Source organism: Elephantulus edwardii, unplaced genomic scaffold (assembly GCF_000299155.1).
Source record: "Elephantulus edwardii isolate Elephantulus edwardi_28Jun2011 unplaced genomic scaffold, EleEdw1.0 scaffold00313, whole genome shotgun sequence".
In the NCBI taxonomy this organism is placed as follows: domain Eukaryota; kingdom Metazoa; phylum Chordata; class Mammalia; order Macroscelidea; family Macroscelididae; genus Elephantulus; species Elephantulus edwardii.
The window spans coordinates 501,870-518,576 of NW_006400063.1; the positions used below are offsets into that span (position 1 = coordinate 501,870).

Sequence of the window (16,707 nt, forward strand, 5' to 3'; positions counted from 1 at the left end):
TATTTCATAAATTCTGGATATAAGTCCCTTATCTGATATGTTATTACCGAATACTTTTTCCCAGTCAGTGGCTTCCCTTTTTACCCTATTGGAGAAATTTTTGGATGCGCATAGGGATTTGAGTCTTAGAGGAGGCAAGGATTTTTTTTTGGGGGGGGGGATTCCATTCATTCATTGTTCCACCCTTCTCCCCGCACAAACCCCTCCCCCCTCCTCCTCCATTTGCTCCTCTCCTTGAAAAGCAAAAGAAAAACTCCCTCATTAGAGGAGGCAAAGATTTTTAAGCTCCATCTCACATACTTTGGGCATGTGAACAAAAGGGACCAGACATTGGAGAAGGACATAATGCTTGGAAGGGTGGAGGGACAGCACAGGAGAAGAATATTCCCAATGAGCTGGATTTCCATACCTTTTCAACCTGTATGCAGAACAGATTATCTGGGGAGCTGGGCTCTATGAGGAGAAATGTGGGGTCAAGATTGGTGGAAGATCTATCAACAATCTGCATTATGCAGATGACACAACCCTACTTGCTGAAACTGAGGAGGACCTGAAGTGCTTGCTGCAGAGGGTCAAGGACTGTAGCCTTCTATATGGATTGAGGCTCAATGTCAAGAAGACAAAGATTCTCACCACTGGACCAATTGGCATCATCAGGATGGATGGTGAAGAGATGGAGATCGTTCACAGTATGTGAGATGGAGGCTCAAAACACTTGCCTCAAGGGAATACCCTGGTTTCACCCTCTCTAGGACAGATCTGTTTGTTCTCGTAGCAGTCCACGGTACGTTAAATCTTATTTTCCAGCACCATAACTCAAAGGCATTGATCTTGTCTGTATCGTCCTTACCTATTGTCCAGCTCTAGGATGCATAACAAATAATTGCAAAGACAATATAGCCTGGATCTGGTGCACCTTAGTCTCCAGACTAATTTCATTGCTCTTCAGTACTCTAGAGAGGTCCCTGACAGAAGATTTTCCCAATTCATCTTTTGATTTCCTGGCTGCTGGTGTCAGGAGTGTTGACTGTGGAGCCAAGAAAACTGAAGCTATCAAAAATTTCAATCTCTTCTCCATGTAGCTGTTAATTGGCCCAGAGTGAGACTCTTTGTTCTTCTCCATCTATCATGAAGCTGTTAATGGTCCTAGAGTAAGAATCTTTGTTTTCTTGATGTTGAGTTTCAATCCATATTGAAGACTATGTCTCATGTCTTCCTCCAATCCTGATGCCACATTTATCTTCATAAAATCTAGCCTCCTGAATAATCTGTTCTGCATACAGATTGAAAAGATGTGGAGATAGTATGCATCTCTGAAGCACACTTTTCTTGATCCTGAAACATGCAGTGCTTTCCTAATCTCTTCAACTATTTCTTGATCCAAGCATAGGTTGCACATATGTACATGTATAAAGATAAAATATGGAGAGATTTAATAAACTTCAGGAAAGAAAAATGAATAAATTAAAAATCAATATAGTTGAAAGATAAAATGGCTTCAAAATAAAGTGAGATCAAATGTCTCAGTATTTTACTTTTTTAAAATTTTTTTGGTGTAAATTTTCCTTCCTATCCTAAAATGTCTAATCTTATATTCCTTTTGGACTATTCTTCCCCTCATTTGTTCTAATGCAGTTTCATTATGTATCAATATCTTTCCCATTCTCTCCCTAACTACTCCACCTTCCATCTGTTCTATTTTATAACAATGTTATGCAGTATTTTGTCCTTTTGTAACTAATATACACTCAGCATAATATCCTTCAGGTTCCCCCATGTTGTATAAGTTCATTGTTTCTCAATGCTGCATAATATTCCATTGTGCTAATGTACTGTAGTATTTCTATAGTTATTCATTTATTGATGAGCATTTGGGTTGCTTCTATCTCTTTGCTGTTGTGAATAGCCAGCCCAGCAATAAACATGAGCATGCTTACGTCTGAGTGGTGGCTCTGGTATTAAGAGATTATCCAGCGTGATAATCTCCTTTTATATTTTTTTCCCCCAGTAGTAAATTTCTGGGTCAAAGGGTATTTCTATTTCCAACTTTTTTAGAAAGTGCCAGACCGCTTTCCATAGTGGCTGTATTCTATTTTATACTTCCACAGCAATGAATAATAGTTCCAATCTCTCCATAAACTTGTCAACACTTGTTTGTTGCCTTTTGAACTTTGCTACTGTTGCTGGGGTAAGATGATATCTCACAGATTTTTTTTTCCCCCTCTACTAGTTTCTTTATAAAATTCAAATACAAATTTGAACAAATTCTTTAAATTTATCTCACCCCCACCCATAAAATTGTAGTTGTTTTGACTTGTATCTCTCCAATAGCTAAGGGTTTTGAACATTTCTTCATGTATTTGCTTCCTAACTGAATGTCTTTAATGGTGAAGTGTCTATTCCTATCCTGTCACCATTTTGTGATTGGATTGTTTACCTTTTTATTATTGAGGTATTGAGTATTTTACATTTAAATGCTTACTATTTCAAATGGTGCTGTAATCTGAATGCCTTATATGTGATATAATATAGATTCAATAAAGAATAACACAGATTTTTTTTTAAAAAACCTGCCTATAGAATATTGATATTCTTTTCCTCTCCTTATCAGTCAGTTATGCATGTCCTATCCAGATTATTAAGACAACAGCAACAATGGATGATTATCCATTTGGTTCAGATTGACCTTCCCTATTCCAATAAAATGTCCATTATCTAGCTATACAACTCTCCCTACCCCAGGAACCAACTTACTTTTTCTAACAGTGATCTTATACAATATTTTTCCTTTTGTGACTGACTCACTTCATTCAACACAAAAAGAATAGGAAGCATATGATCAAGTACCAGTGGTTATTAAGGAAGCTGCATTGAAGGCATTAGCATAAAATAAGGTCCCAGGAATTGATGGATTACCAGTTAACATATTTCAGTAAATGAATGCAGCCCTAGATGTGCTCACCGAGCTATGCCAGTATATTTAGAAAACAGTAAGCTGGTCAATTGACTGGAAGAATTACATAATTACTCCTATTCCCAAAAAAAGGTTATCCAACAGGATGTGAAAATTATCCAACAATATCATTAATATTACACGCAAGTAAAATCATATTGAATTCATTCAGAAATAGTTAAAACATTGCATCAACAGAGATTTGCCAAATATTCAAGCTGTATTTAAAAGAATCCATTGAATGAGGAATATCACTGATGAAGTCAGTTGAATCTTGGTTAAAAAAAAATACCAGAAGGACATCCATTTGTGTTTTATTATATATGCAATGGTATTTCAGTGTGTAGATTATAACAAATTCTGACTGACACTGAGAGAAATTTGAGTTCCGGAACATGTAATTATGCTCATGTGAAAACTATACCTAGACCAAAACTCTGTTGTCTGAAGAGTGTAGAGGAACACTGCATTGTTTAATATCAGGAAAGGTAGTGTCAGGGCTGTCTCTTTTTTTCTGTATTTCTTCAATCTTTATATAGAACAAATTATTAGAGAAGCTGGGACTTTACAAAGAATGTGAATGTGGCATCAGGATCTGAGGAAGATTCATCAATAACCTGTGTTATGTAGATGGCACAGCATTGTCTGCTGAAAGTGAGGAGGACTTGAAAGCCTTCCTGCACAGAATCAGAGATACACCCTTCAATATGGGTTACATATTAACATTAATAAAACAAAAATCCTCAACACCAGGCAAATAGGCAAGATGTTAATAGATACAGTTGTCTTCGATTACAAGAGAGATAAATTGTCAATAACGTCATTTTGCTTGGATCCACAGTCAACTCTTGGCACAAACAGGCAGGAAATAAAAAAACATATTGCATCGGGAATGTCTACTACCAAGGACCTCTCTAAAGTTCTGAAGAATAAAGATGTGTGTCTGAAGATTAAGGTGGACTTGATTCAAATCGTGATCTTTTCAATTACTTGCTATGTCAATGACAATGAATAAGGATTGACAAAAGAATCATTAGCTTTGAGCTGTGCTAGAGAAGAATGCTGAATCTCATAGACTGCCAAAAAGGATAAATAAGTATGTCATGTAAAAAGATGTAATCAGAATGCTCCTTGGAGACAAGGATAGTGGAACTTTGTCTCATATACTTTGGGCATGATGTTAGCAGAGCTTAGTCCTTGTGCAAGGGTCAGCATTGGATGGTAAGATCCTCAATGAGATGGATTGACACAATCACTGTAATTGTTGGCATGAGTGTGTCAGAGATGATGATGGTGATACAGGTTAGAGAAGCAATCAAATCCATCATTTATAGCGTCTCTATGAGTTTTAGTCAATTCAGTGACACTTAACAATAATTTGAAGTCTTATTCTTGGTCTTTTTTAATAGTGTGAATACTTTTACTGCTTTCTAGTCCATTTTTTTCTCTTTATAATTTCTTTTATTATAAAGATTATGAGTTTGATTACTGTTCTATTTTTTGAGATGTTGGATTAATGAATTTTTAAAATTTCTTCTTTTTGGATGTGTTTGTTAATTGCTGTATACTGACATATGAATAATGTTTTTATTCTGTTCCAGAGGTTTTGGTAAGTTATACACACACACACACACACACAAAACAACCATCCTTGCTGACCTGAAACACATGCTGCAGGTCAAGGACTGTAGCCTTTAACATGGATTGAAGCTCAACATCAAGAAAACCAAGATTCTCACCAATGGGCCAATTGGCGGCATCATGATAAATGGTGAAGAGATTGAGATTGTTAATAGCCCTAGTTTGCTTGGCTCTACAATCAACACTCTTGGTGCCAGTAGCCAGGAAATTAAAAGACAAATTGCATTGTCAAAGTCAGCTGTTAGAGACCTCCTTCAAGTACTAAAGATCAACAATGTCAGTCTGAAGACTAAGAAATGCTTGATCCAGGCCATAGTTTTTACAATCATTTGCTATGCACCAGAAAGCTGGACAATGACTAGGGATGATAGAAGGAGAATTGATGCCTTTGAACTGTGATGCTGGAGAAGAGTATAGAATATACCATGGACTGTTAGGAGAACAAACAAGTTCGTCCTGGAGAAGGTGAAGCCAAGTTGCTCCTTATAGGCAAGGATTCTGAAGCTTTGACTAACATAATTTGAACATGATGCAATGAGGGACCAGTCCTTGCAGAGGGATGGTATGCTTGAGAGGGTGAAGGGGGAGCGCAGGAGAGGAAGACCCTTGATGAGATGGATTGATTCAGTGATGAGGTAATGGGAGTAGGTGTATCGGAGACAATAAGATTGGCACGGGATAGAGTAGGGTTTAGGGCTGTTATACATTAGTATATAGTGTCACTATAAGTCGTAGGCCACTGGACAGCACATAACAACAAACAATAACACATATAAAATGTATATATACACACACACACAAATATGTATATATGAGTGTATATATGTATATATATAAATTAGCATCAATTGTTTGCACACAATCATTCATATATATTGTGTTTCATACAATCTTTCATTTATGTTTTATTTTGACCATGTGTTTTATACAATTATTCTTATGTATTGTATTATGTGTAATCAATTACTATTGATTTATGCCTATAATCACCCTGTATTTTCATGTCAATTAATGATTTCAATAGTGATTTCTCCCTTTGGTTCTTTTTTTCTGCCCTCTCTTCCCTTTTGAACATTTCTACACATCTTGCTCAGTTATCTTTATATTTTCACAGTAATGATCTTATAGAATATTTGTTCTGATGAGACTGAAATATTTTAGTCAACATAATGCTCTCTAGACCTTCCCAAGATGTATACCATTTTATGAAATTGTTGCTCCTTAGTCCTGCATAATATTTTTTTTATGTGAATGTACCACAATGGTTTGCTGATGGGCATTTGGGCTGTTTCCATTTTTTGATATTGTAAATAATTCTGCTTTAAACACGTTGTTATGTGCCATCAAGTCACCTGCAACTGATAGCGACCCTATGTACAACAGCCCTAAACTCTGCCCTACCCTATCCTATTTAATCTCACTACCTCCAACACACGTACCCCCATTATTACCCCAGTCACTGAATCAATCCATCTCATTTAGGGTCTTCCTCTCCTGAGCTGTCCCTCCACCCTCCCAAGCATGACGTTCCTCTGTGAGGACTGGTCCCTCCTTGCAACATGTCCAAAATATGTCAGATGAAGTTTCAGAATCCTTGCCTCCAAGAAGCAGCCCAGTTTTACTCTCCCCAGGACAAACCTGTTCTTTTTCTTAGCAGCCCATGGTATATTCAATACTCTTATCCAACACCACAGCTCAAATGCATCAATTCCCCTTCTATCATCTCTAGTCATTGTCCAGTTCTCTGATGCATAGCAAGTGATTGTAAAGGCAGTGCATGTATCAGGCGCACTGACATAGTTACACTTTAGTACTTTAGAAAGGTCTCTAATTGCAGGCTTTCCCATAGCAATACGTCTTTTAATTTCCTGGCTGCTGGTGCCAAGAGTGTTGACTGTGGAACCAAGCAAACCAAAACTGTGAACAATCTCAATCTCTTCACCATCCATCCTGATGCTGCCAATTGGTCCAGTGGTGTGAATCTTTGTTTTCCTGATATTGAGCCTCAGTCCATACTGAAGACTGCAGTCCGTGACCTTCCACAGCAAGTGCTTCAGGTCCTCCTCAGTTCAGCAAGCAGCCGTTCTGTTATCTGCATAATGCAGATTGTTGATAGATCTTCCACCAATCCTGACCCCACATTTCTCCTCATAGAACCCAGCCCCCCAGATAATCTGTTCTGCATACAGGTTGAAAAGGTATGGAAATAGTTTGTGACTCATAGCGACCCGACCCTATGTACAGCAGCCCTAAACCGTGCTCTATCCTGTGCCAATCTAATTGCCTCTGTTGTACATAGGGTTTTCAAAGGCCTGCCATTTCAGAAATGGATGGCCAATCCTTCTTCCTAGTCTGTCTTAATATGAATGTTTAGATTTAGAAGAGTATCTGACAGACAGCAATTTGTGGAGTAGTGAAAGATAAATCCCTCATTTTGGAGTTGACCATTAGTTACAGTGTAGTCCCTGTCCTTAGCCCAGTGCCTTGACCCACTTATTTCCCAGCTCCACCCTCCAGCAGGATACCACTTCACTTCTACCAAATGCCTTTAGAATTAATCTTCCACTGTCCGACCCATGACCTGACAGCTTGTATCTGATGCTTTCTTCTGTCCTGTGATTCCAACCACGTCAAATGCCGAGAGGTTTGTTTTTGGGTTTTTTTGTTTGTTTGTTTTGTTTTGTTTTCTGTGTCCAGTGTCTGTTAAGTTTACTTGTACTGTCTCCGAACGGAAGGTGATGTGTCCTGTAGAACTCCTGTATAGATTGTGTTTTTCTTCTTGGCCCGCAGGCCTGAGGACCCAACTGGTTTTGGCCCCGCCTTGGGGCTTGGTATCTGGAGGCGTGTCAGAAGCTATTGTCGGGGTCTTTTGTGTTGCCTGGTCTTGGCTTGTGCCCGCGTGGCTTCTGGCTCCCACTTCTGCCGGCAGCAATGGGTCCCTCCGTCTCTCCCTTGCGCCTCCCAACCGGTTTTGGCTCCGCCTTGTTAATAAATTATAATTATGTTATAAGACAAAATCATTATTAAACATTGAATGAAAGTCCACAAACTCAGTATGATTTCTATATTTTCACACAAATAAAATATATTTTCAAAAAGCTAATAAAGTTAGTGTCTCTTCCTAATATTTATTCTAAAATGAAAATTAAATAGTGAGCATTTGCTATTATTATCTAATTAAAAAAACAAAAACAAAACACAAACCTCTTTCTTTACCTTCCTTTTTCTGATCTTACAACAACTCATTTAACAAATGTCTACCCCAAAATAAAATCTTGGAAAGGAGAATCAGATATATAAAATATTCTTAATTGTCTGTAAGTAATTTAAAGGAATTAAAAAAAAACACTCCAGGGTTAAACAAATACCTCCTCTATTAAATTTACTTGTTAACTACCTTTTACATTCAAATTTATTTGAGAAAAGAATATGTACCTATTTTCATGTTCAACTCAATAGCAGATCCAACATGAAAGACAATTTAGTGCTTCCTCAAAAAGCTAAACATAGATTTTCAAAATGACCCACTTATTCCACTGCTTGGAACAGACCCTGAGACAATGAGAGCTGAGGCACTAACAGAGAATTTGTACACCAATGTTCATAGCACCGTTATTCACAATCACAAGAACATGGAAACAGCCAAGATATCCAACTACAATTGAATGGATTGAGGAATTATGGTGCATTCACACAACAGAATAATATGTAACACACAGGAGTGATGATTTTGTAAATTATTACCTAACTTGGGAGGGACTAGAGAGCATTAGGTTATGTGAACTAACACAGTCCCACAAGGACAAATATTGTATAAAATAATTATTATAGAATGAGTATGAGGATCCATGGGACTTGGGGGGAGTAGAAACAGAGATATGACAATGTGTGGGGGTGGAGGATGAGGATTAATCGTGGGGTTGTACATTTTGATGGGGGGGTGATGGAAATTGGAAGAATCTGGTATAAAAAACAATTTATTAGAATTTTGTAAATGAACTAGTATAACAGAAAAATATTTAAAATTAATAAAACAAAACAAAAATGTGGAAATATTAGGATAGTATCATTAATATCATATGCAAGTAAAATATTGCTAAAGATTATTCTAAAAAGGTTATAAGAGTACATTGAGACACTTTTCATAGACCGGGACATCATTGCTGACATCAGATTTATCTTTGCTGAAAATAGAAATCACCAGGAAGAGGTTTACTTATGTTCTATTGACTATGCAAAGGCATTTGACAGTGTGGATCATTACAAAGTTCAGATAACACTAAGAAAAATAGAATTTCCAGAACACTTAACTGTGTTCATGAGAAACCTATTTTTAGACCAAGACACATGTGTCCCAACAACAAGGGAGCATCATAATTTTGAAGCAGAAAATATGTGTGCCATGGTTATATTATTTCTCCATGCTTAATTTATCTGCATGCAGAGCAAATATATTTAAAGAAGCTAAGCTCTATGATGAAGAAATTGACATCAGCATTGAAGAAAGACTTAAGAACAATCTGTGTTATACAAAATACACCGTTGTGCTAACAGAAATTGAAGAGGATTTGAAACACTTTCTGTATAAGATCAGAGGCTACAGAATTCAATATGGATTATATCTCAACGACAAGAAAACAAAATTCGTTACCTCTAGACCAATAGGCAATGTAATGCTAGATGGAGAAAAGATTGAATTTGTCAATTGCTTCTTTTAACTTGGATCCACAGTTAACATTCATAGCCACAGTATACAAGAAATGAAAAAGACATGTTGAACATAGGTGTGTGGCACTTGCTCAGTCAGCACTGTAACTAACCAGTTCCAATAACCCCTTTCCTCTAAAGGGTTAAAAAAATGGGGGGGAAAAGATGTGTTGAATTGAGAAAATCTATTGTAAATAACTTCTTCAAAACATTTAAGAATAATGATGTTGATTTTAAAACCTAAAGTGTCGCTGATCCAAGCTGTTTAATTAACCCATCATTTTAATTGCTTCCTGTCCATTTGAAAGTTGGACATTATCACATTAACTGTTAAAAGAACAAACAGGTCTGTCTTGGAGGAAGTAAAATCAGAGAGCTTCTTTGAGGCAATGATGATGAAACTTAATTCTCACATGCTTTGAGCATGTTGCAGGAGGGACTAGTTCTTGAAAAAAAGGCATCAGGTTGGGAAAGATGGAGGATCAGAGAAAAAGACTCCAACAATGTGGAATGACCTGGAGACTATAAACATGGGCTCAAGAATATCAGAGATTATGAGGATGGTGCAGGATAGGGCAAGGTTTAGATGTGTTGTTCATGGAGTTTTTATGAGTTGAAATTGACTTGAGAACAACCAGCATGTTCAAGTTATATAACATATTCAAATAGGCAACTGTTGGCATAAGAAGTTACTTAAAATTTTTTCTAAACATATATCCACTGTGTGCGTGTGTATTCGTGTGTGGGTGCATGTGTGTGGGATTATCTAGATTGGTAAATTTAAGGAAATAAAGTTCCATATGTCACTCTTTAGATATGTGACTAACATCCATAATTTCCTTCTTTATTTTGCTGTCATTTTTAAATTATCAAAGATAGAACATGATTTTTCAGGTGTGACTGTAATGTCATTACTTCCATCATATAAGCTAAACAAACATGTGTCCGAAAAGCCCACAAACTCTGAAGCAAAAATCCAGCATGTTACCTCATGGAAATCACAGAAAAATTATTTAATACCTCATATTCCAGTGATTGACATTTTATTGTAATTTCCAAAGAATCAATATTTTATAGGATTACTCAACATGACAGAGTAAGGGAACACTGGATGGTTTAAAATTAAGAAAAGTGTATGTCAAGATTTTATCCTTTCTTTGCATGTATTTAATCTGTATGCTGAGCAAATAATTTGAGAAGCTGGGCTCTGTGAAAATGAATGTGATATAAGAAATGGAGGAAGACTCATCAGTAACCTTCATTATGCAGATGACACAATTTCCTTGCTGCAAATGACTTGAAACACTCGCTCAGGAAGATCAAGCACTGAAGCCTTCAATATGGACGCATCGAAAAGTCAAGAAAACAAAAACTCACCACTGAGAATTTTTCAGTCTATAATTATGTCACCTATCATGATGAGAAACAAGAATTATTGACACAATAGACAACATCGTGATAAAGGAGAAAACAAAACTGTCAATGACTTCATTTTATTCATATCACAATCAATACATGTTGCATCAGCAGTCAGGAGACCAAGAAATGTATTACACTGGGAATGTCAGCAACAAGGGACGTCTCCATTACTGAGGAGTAATGATGCTAGCTTGATGACTAAGCTGTACCTTATTCAGATCATAGTCTTTTCTTTTAAATCATTTGCTATGCTTCTGAGAGCTGTACAAAGAATAAGGATGACAGAAGAAAAATTGATGCCTTTAAGTTGTGGTGTTGGAGAAGAGTATTGAAGGGACTACCAAAATTATAAATACGGATCTTTTAGAGAAAAGCCTGAGTGTTGCTTAGAGGCTAAGATGATAAAGCTTTGTTTCACATACTTTGGGCATGTTTTTAACATAGGTTATTATTCTTTGGAGAAAGACTTCATGCTTGGAATGATGGAGGGTAAGTGAAGGATAGGAAGATCCTCAAGCAAGTGAACTGACACAGTGATTGCAGCAATCAGTCGAGTGAGTCAGAGATTGTGAGGATGTCAGAGGGTAGGACAGGGCACAGATCTGTTTTTCTCTGTGTCTATATGAGTCTTACTAGACTTGATGGCACCTAACAGCAACAACCCAATATAAATAGATTGTTGTTGTTGTTGTTGTTAAGTGCTGTCGAGTTGTAGGCGACTCATAGCGACCCTATGAAGGAGAGTCCTTGACGCTTGGGTGCCTTTCATCCTCTCTCCAAGTTCATAAGGTTTTCAGAGGCAAGCTACTATGGAAGTGGATGCCACTCTTCCTTCCACGCTTGTTCAATCGGGGAGCTCCACCTCACTCTCAGTCCACACTGGGTAGCCAACCATTAACGCATTTGACACATCCGTGTCACAGTGTTCAGCCTCACAGCAACCACAAGTGACCACGGGACAGCAACTTGTACACCAGGGCTATATGACCTAGAGGAATGTCTGAACAAAAACAATGAAAGACTGGCCTGAGGGCTGCGAACTAAAGGTCACCTACCTTTGTCTTGGTCACATTGTTTCCTTTTCACTGGGCCAGCTAATCTCTCTCTCTTTCTCTCTCTGTTGTTACTGTTGTTAAGTGCCCTCTAGTCGCAGGCGACTCATAGCGACCCTATGAAGGAGAGTCCTTGACGCTTGGGTGCCTTTCATCCTCTCTCCGAGTTCATAGGGTTTCCGGAGGCAAGTTATTATGGAAGTGGACGCCACTCCTCCTTCCACGCTGTGAGAGATGTATTCCTTCTACCTAGCTTCTCATGCCTCCTAGATTCCTCCTCATTCTCTCACAAGCTCCCTGATACCTGGTACAAGGAGCACTTAGGCAGGTTTAAGCCTCTGGAAGATAAAGGTTATTGGTGTATTACCATAACTATAAAGTTCATCTCAAAGACATTCCCCAGAGTTGAGCTAGTTGTTTATCAGGATATGATGATTTCCTCTGATTCTTGCATCCAATACTGTCCAATGCCATGCTGTTCTTCCCAATTCCTGAAGCAGGTTCATAGATGAGTGCTTTTTCTTGGCTATCTTTCTTTGCCATTTCAGATCTTTCTTCTATCCTTGGCTTCTCACAGATGCTGTAACACACTTAGCTGAATTATTTTTCCAAATATGACCTCCTGCTAACCTTTACTTTCTTGATACCTTCATAATCCCAGAGTAAGGAGTGTTGAGTATTAAGTGGTCTGTTAATTTTTTATTTGCATGCATTAACATTTCACCTGATTCAAATTATCAAGCAGCTTCAGGTGTATGCCTTTGTCCTGGCTCATTCCCAGACTGCAGAGAGCAAAGTATTTTACGATTTTTTTTAAGTATTGGGTTGAAAACAAAGGTCAATTTATGAAAAACAAATTCTCAAAATTAACTTCAAATCAGGATCATGGTTGTCTTTCCATTTACTTTTACATGAATTTTAATTTCCCCATCAATTTTTCCATTTATAACATATTTTACATATGTTATCTCTTACATGTCTTTTGTCAAATTTATTTTCAAATATTATGTTTTTCATGTATGGTGAATGACATTTTATTTTACAAGTGTTTGTTGTTTTTATAGGTAAATTAGAGAAAGGAAGAAATGCAATGAATTTGGGATTTTGTTGTTGTTCCCAAGATCTCACTAAATCTTTATGTTTGTGTGTGTGTTTATTTGTTGAGACTTTTGAGCGAGTCTGTGTAAACTATCATGCAATTTAAATATAAGGCCATTTTTATCTCTTTCTTTCCAACTAATATGCCATTTATGACTACTTCCTGTCTTCCTGTCCCAGCTGGAACACAGTTGAGGACTGAGGGGAGTTATTATTTTTGTATTGGTTTCATTGTCAGGGAAAATGCTTAGTGTTAACTATGGCATTAGTTATAATTAGTCCTTAGATATCCTATATCAGATAATAAACAGCCATATCTTTATTTTGCATTCATTTGTTGAAACATCACAACTGTCCTTTCACAATGAATTGGCAGCAGAGGGAGTTGTACTGCTAAACCCAAAGGGCCATCTCTGGTATTTTGAATCTACCAGAGACTCCTTGAGGTCAATCTCCTTCCATGTGATTTATAGTGTCAGAAAACCTACTTAGCTTTGAGTCAATTCTGACTTGATGACAATGAATTTTGTTTGTTGTTTTTATTTTAGATTTCAGAGTGAAAAATAAAATACAGAACTTGTATTGCTTTATGAATCATTTGTTCTGTGAAATCTAGCTGCAGCTTAAGGATGTACTTCATTGGTAGTAAATTGATCAATTTGTCACAAGTGATTACTTATGACTCTTTCTGAAGTTAGTTTATCAGCAGCATAACATGTCAACTTGTTAGAGCATTGGCTAAAAGAATTTGTCTAACACACATACATGTAAATATCAAAGCTGTCTACAGACTTATACAATCACATTGAGTTCACTTTTACCAAAAGTCTCCTTCTTTAAGCAGTAATGAGAGATGGGCTGTAACTTGTCACTGCCTTCAAATGAAAGATAAAATCAGATTAAGGAGATCATCTACACAAGCCCTGCTTCACGCTTCATAGGAACATCCATGTACTTCATCTGTCATGATCAGAAACTATGAGTGTCAGACAATGACAAGTAGAAGTTCATAAAATGTCTTTCTGGGAATGAACACAAACTTCTGGTATGGACTAACAGACATGTATTCTTATAAAATATTATTGCTTCCTTAATAATATAAACAAGCATTTTCAGGATTATTATCTAGGATTTGAAAGTGAAAACATGTAAGATATTTCTCTAAATAAACATTTAAATTTAAAAACAAATGAAACAGAACTCAGCAATTCAACAGAAAGAAAAGCTACTTACACCTGAATAGAAAGGCTCACCAGACACACAAATCACATCCTGCTCCTGGATCATCAGAATGTCCTTGGCTAGATGCAACCGTACTTTGAAAGGCTCCTGATTACCATCCTGCAGCAAACAGATTCCTGTCTTTGGCTTCAAACAAAACAGAAAGAAAAGAAAAAAAGGAAAAGAAAAATAAAAATGGAAGAACAAAACAGAACAATTACAAGTTGTTGGGATTTTGTGATTTATCTGCAGTAAAACTTGATCAATAATATTGTAGAGCTCAGAAAAATACATTCTTATTAATAATATTTAATACTAAATATAAGGGAGTGCTCATGCAGGAAAAACTAGTGTTAAGTATGATTGTTGTTGTTAGGTGCCATCAAGTTGAGAACGATTCACGGAGACCCTGTGAATAAAAGATCTGAACCCTGCTCTATCCTGTGACATCCTCACATTTCCTGACACACAAGAGCTCATTACAGCAGTTACCATGTCAATCCACCTGGTTGAGGCTCTTCCCCTCTTTTGCCAACCCTCCCTCCCTTTCCAACATTATGTCTTTTTTTCAAGGAAGAACACCTTCTAGCAACATGTCCAAAGCATGTGAAGTGGAGCCTCATCATTTTTGCCTCCAAAGAGCACTCTGGCTGCACCATCTCCAAGACATATCTTTTTGTTTTCTTGGCTGTCCATGGGCTATTCAGTAATCTTCTCCAACACCAGAAATCAAAGGTGTCAATTCTTTTCCTGTCATTCCTGCTCATTGTCCAGGTATCAGAAGTATAGCTAGTAATCAGAAACACTATGACCTATATCAGATGTAATTTAGTCCTCAAACTGACCTCACTACTACTCAAAAATTTGGAAAGGTCCCTAACTGCTGATTTTCCCAGTGCAGTGTGTCTCCTTATTTCCTGACTGCTTGTACCAAAGCTGTTAATTGTCGATCCAATCAAGATGAAGTTGTTGACAATTTCAATCTTCTCTTCATCCATCATTGCAATGCCTATTGGTCTAGTGGCAAGAATATCTGTTTTCTTGATATTGAGACACAAGTTACACTGAAGGCTATATTCCTTGATCTTCTGCAACAACTGCTTCAAGCCCTCCTCATTTTCAGTAAGTAAGGTGTAAAGTATGGAATAAAGTCTATGACATGTTTAGTGAGAATTTATATTTTATTTTTATTGTTGTGTACTGCTGAATCAGAATCAACCCCTTGCTAACCCTCCAAGGGGTTTTCAGAGGTTGTTAAACACATGGGAGAAGAGTGCTCATCATTCTATCATGGAGCAGCTGGTGGATTTGAACCACGTGCCTTCAGGATTATAGCACAGCTTCTTACCACTAGGTCAAGAGTGAGCTCTGGTGGTTTAAATGGTAAGAAGTCGAGTTGCCAACTCAAAGGTACAAGGTGCTAATCCATCAGTTGCTATGTGGGAGAAAGATGAGTAATCTCCACCTGTGTCATTTACTGCCACTGAAAAGCCACTGATGCCTCAAATATGTGTTAGTTACAACTCAATGGCATGAAAACCAACAACATTTAAGGAGCTCAAGTAACATAGTGCATTACATGTTGCACTAGTAATCAGAAGGCCACTCATGGCTATTTGAGATAAAGAGAATAGTTTCCTCTTGTACAGATTAATAGAATCAAAAACTAAAGTCAGAATCAAACATCTCTGGGATTTTTGGCATCTTATCCTATATAAAAATAATGTGACAGTTGTATTTAATATTTATAAAAAAATTATCATACCACCTTTATTGAGATATACTTAGATAATATAAAACTCACAATTAAAGTTTAAATACATCCAAAATTGAACAAAAATCATCACAATCAATGTTAGAACATTTAATACTCAAAACCCAAATTATTGATTTCCTAGCCCAGGCTTACCAATAATTCATTCCCCCATCACAAAATTTAAAAATTTATAATGTAAATAACAGCTACTCTTATGGCTCATGTTACCTTTTTTTGTCATTAACACACATATTCAGTATGCAATAGTGGGAAGAAGTTAAGGAGGTAAAGTAAATTTTGTAAATGATCACATCATTCTGATGTTTATGCCTTACACATTTTTGCAAATAATGAAAATCGACTGTGGAGTACTTTAAATATGTACTTCATGGCTTTAATCTTGCATCTTAATAATCACTTAAGGAATTCTGTTAGTTTTGTCAGTCATGAAAGGATGTTGGTATTAAAACGTTCACTAAGTATTCTCTCTAGCAAATGTACTTAATAGTCTCATTTTTTTGTTGTTGATTGTCTCTGAGTTGAGCACAACTCATAGTGACACTAAGAACAAAAGGTCTGAAGCCTTTCTACAACTACTGACATTTATCAAAGTTTATGAAGTTTCTGGAGGCAAGTTGTTTAGGAAGTGGATATCAAACTCTTTTAAGACCCTGGAGGACATTATGCTGAGTGAGGTATCTCAGTCACAAAGGGACAAATGCTATATGGTGCCACTGTTGTAGAATGAGGCTGGCATTGGAGTGGGGGTAAGACTGAGAAAAACTGGATGAAATATGTTTACGGCATTGAAGTCTATGGGGGAGAGAATAGTCTAAAAGTATTATATTTTAGGGCATTAT

At 36.9% G+C, this 16,707-nt stretch overlaps 1 protein-coding gene across 1 annotated transcript in view; it reads right to left on the reverse strand.

Annotated features, from left to right (window-relative positions):
• Window positions 1-16,707, reverse strand: part of SNTG1 (syntrophin, gamma 1) — a 481,189-nt gene that overhangs the window by 442,136 nt on the left and 22,346 nt on the right. The window contains exon 2 of the mRNA XM_006901168.1: window positions 14,104-14,238. Within this exon, the coding sequence (XP_006901230.1) occupies window positions 14,104-14,238 (135 nt within the window). The remainder of the gene's footprint in view (window positions 1-14,103; window positions 14,239-16,707) is intronic.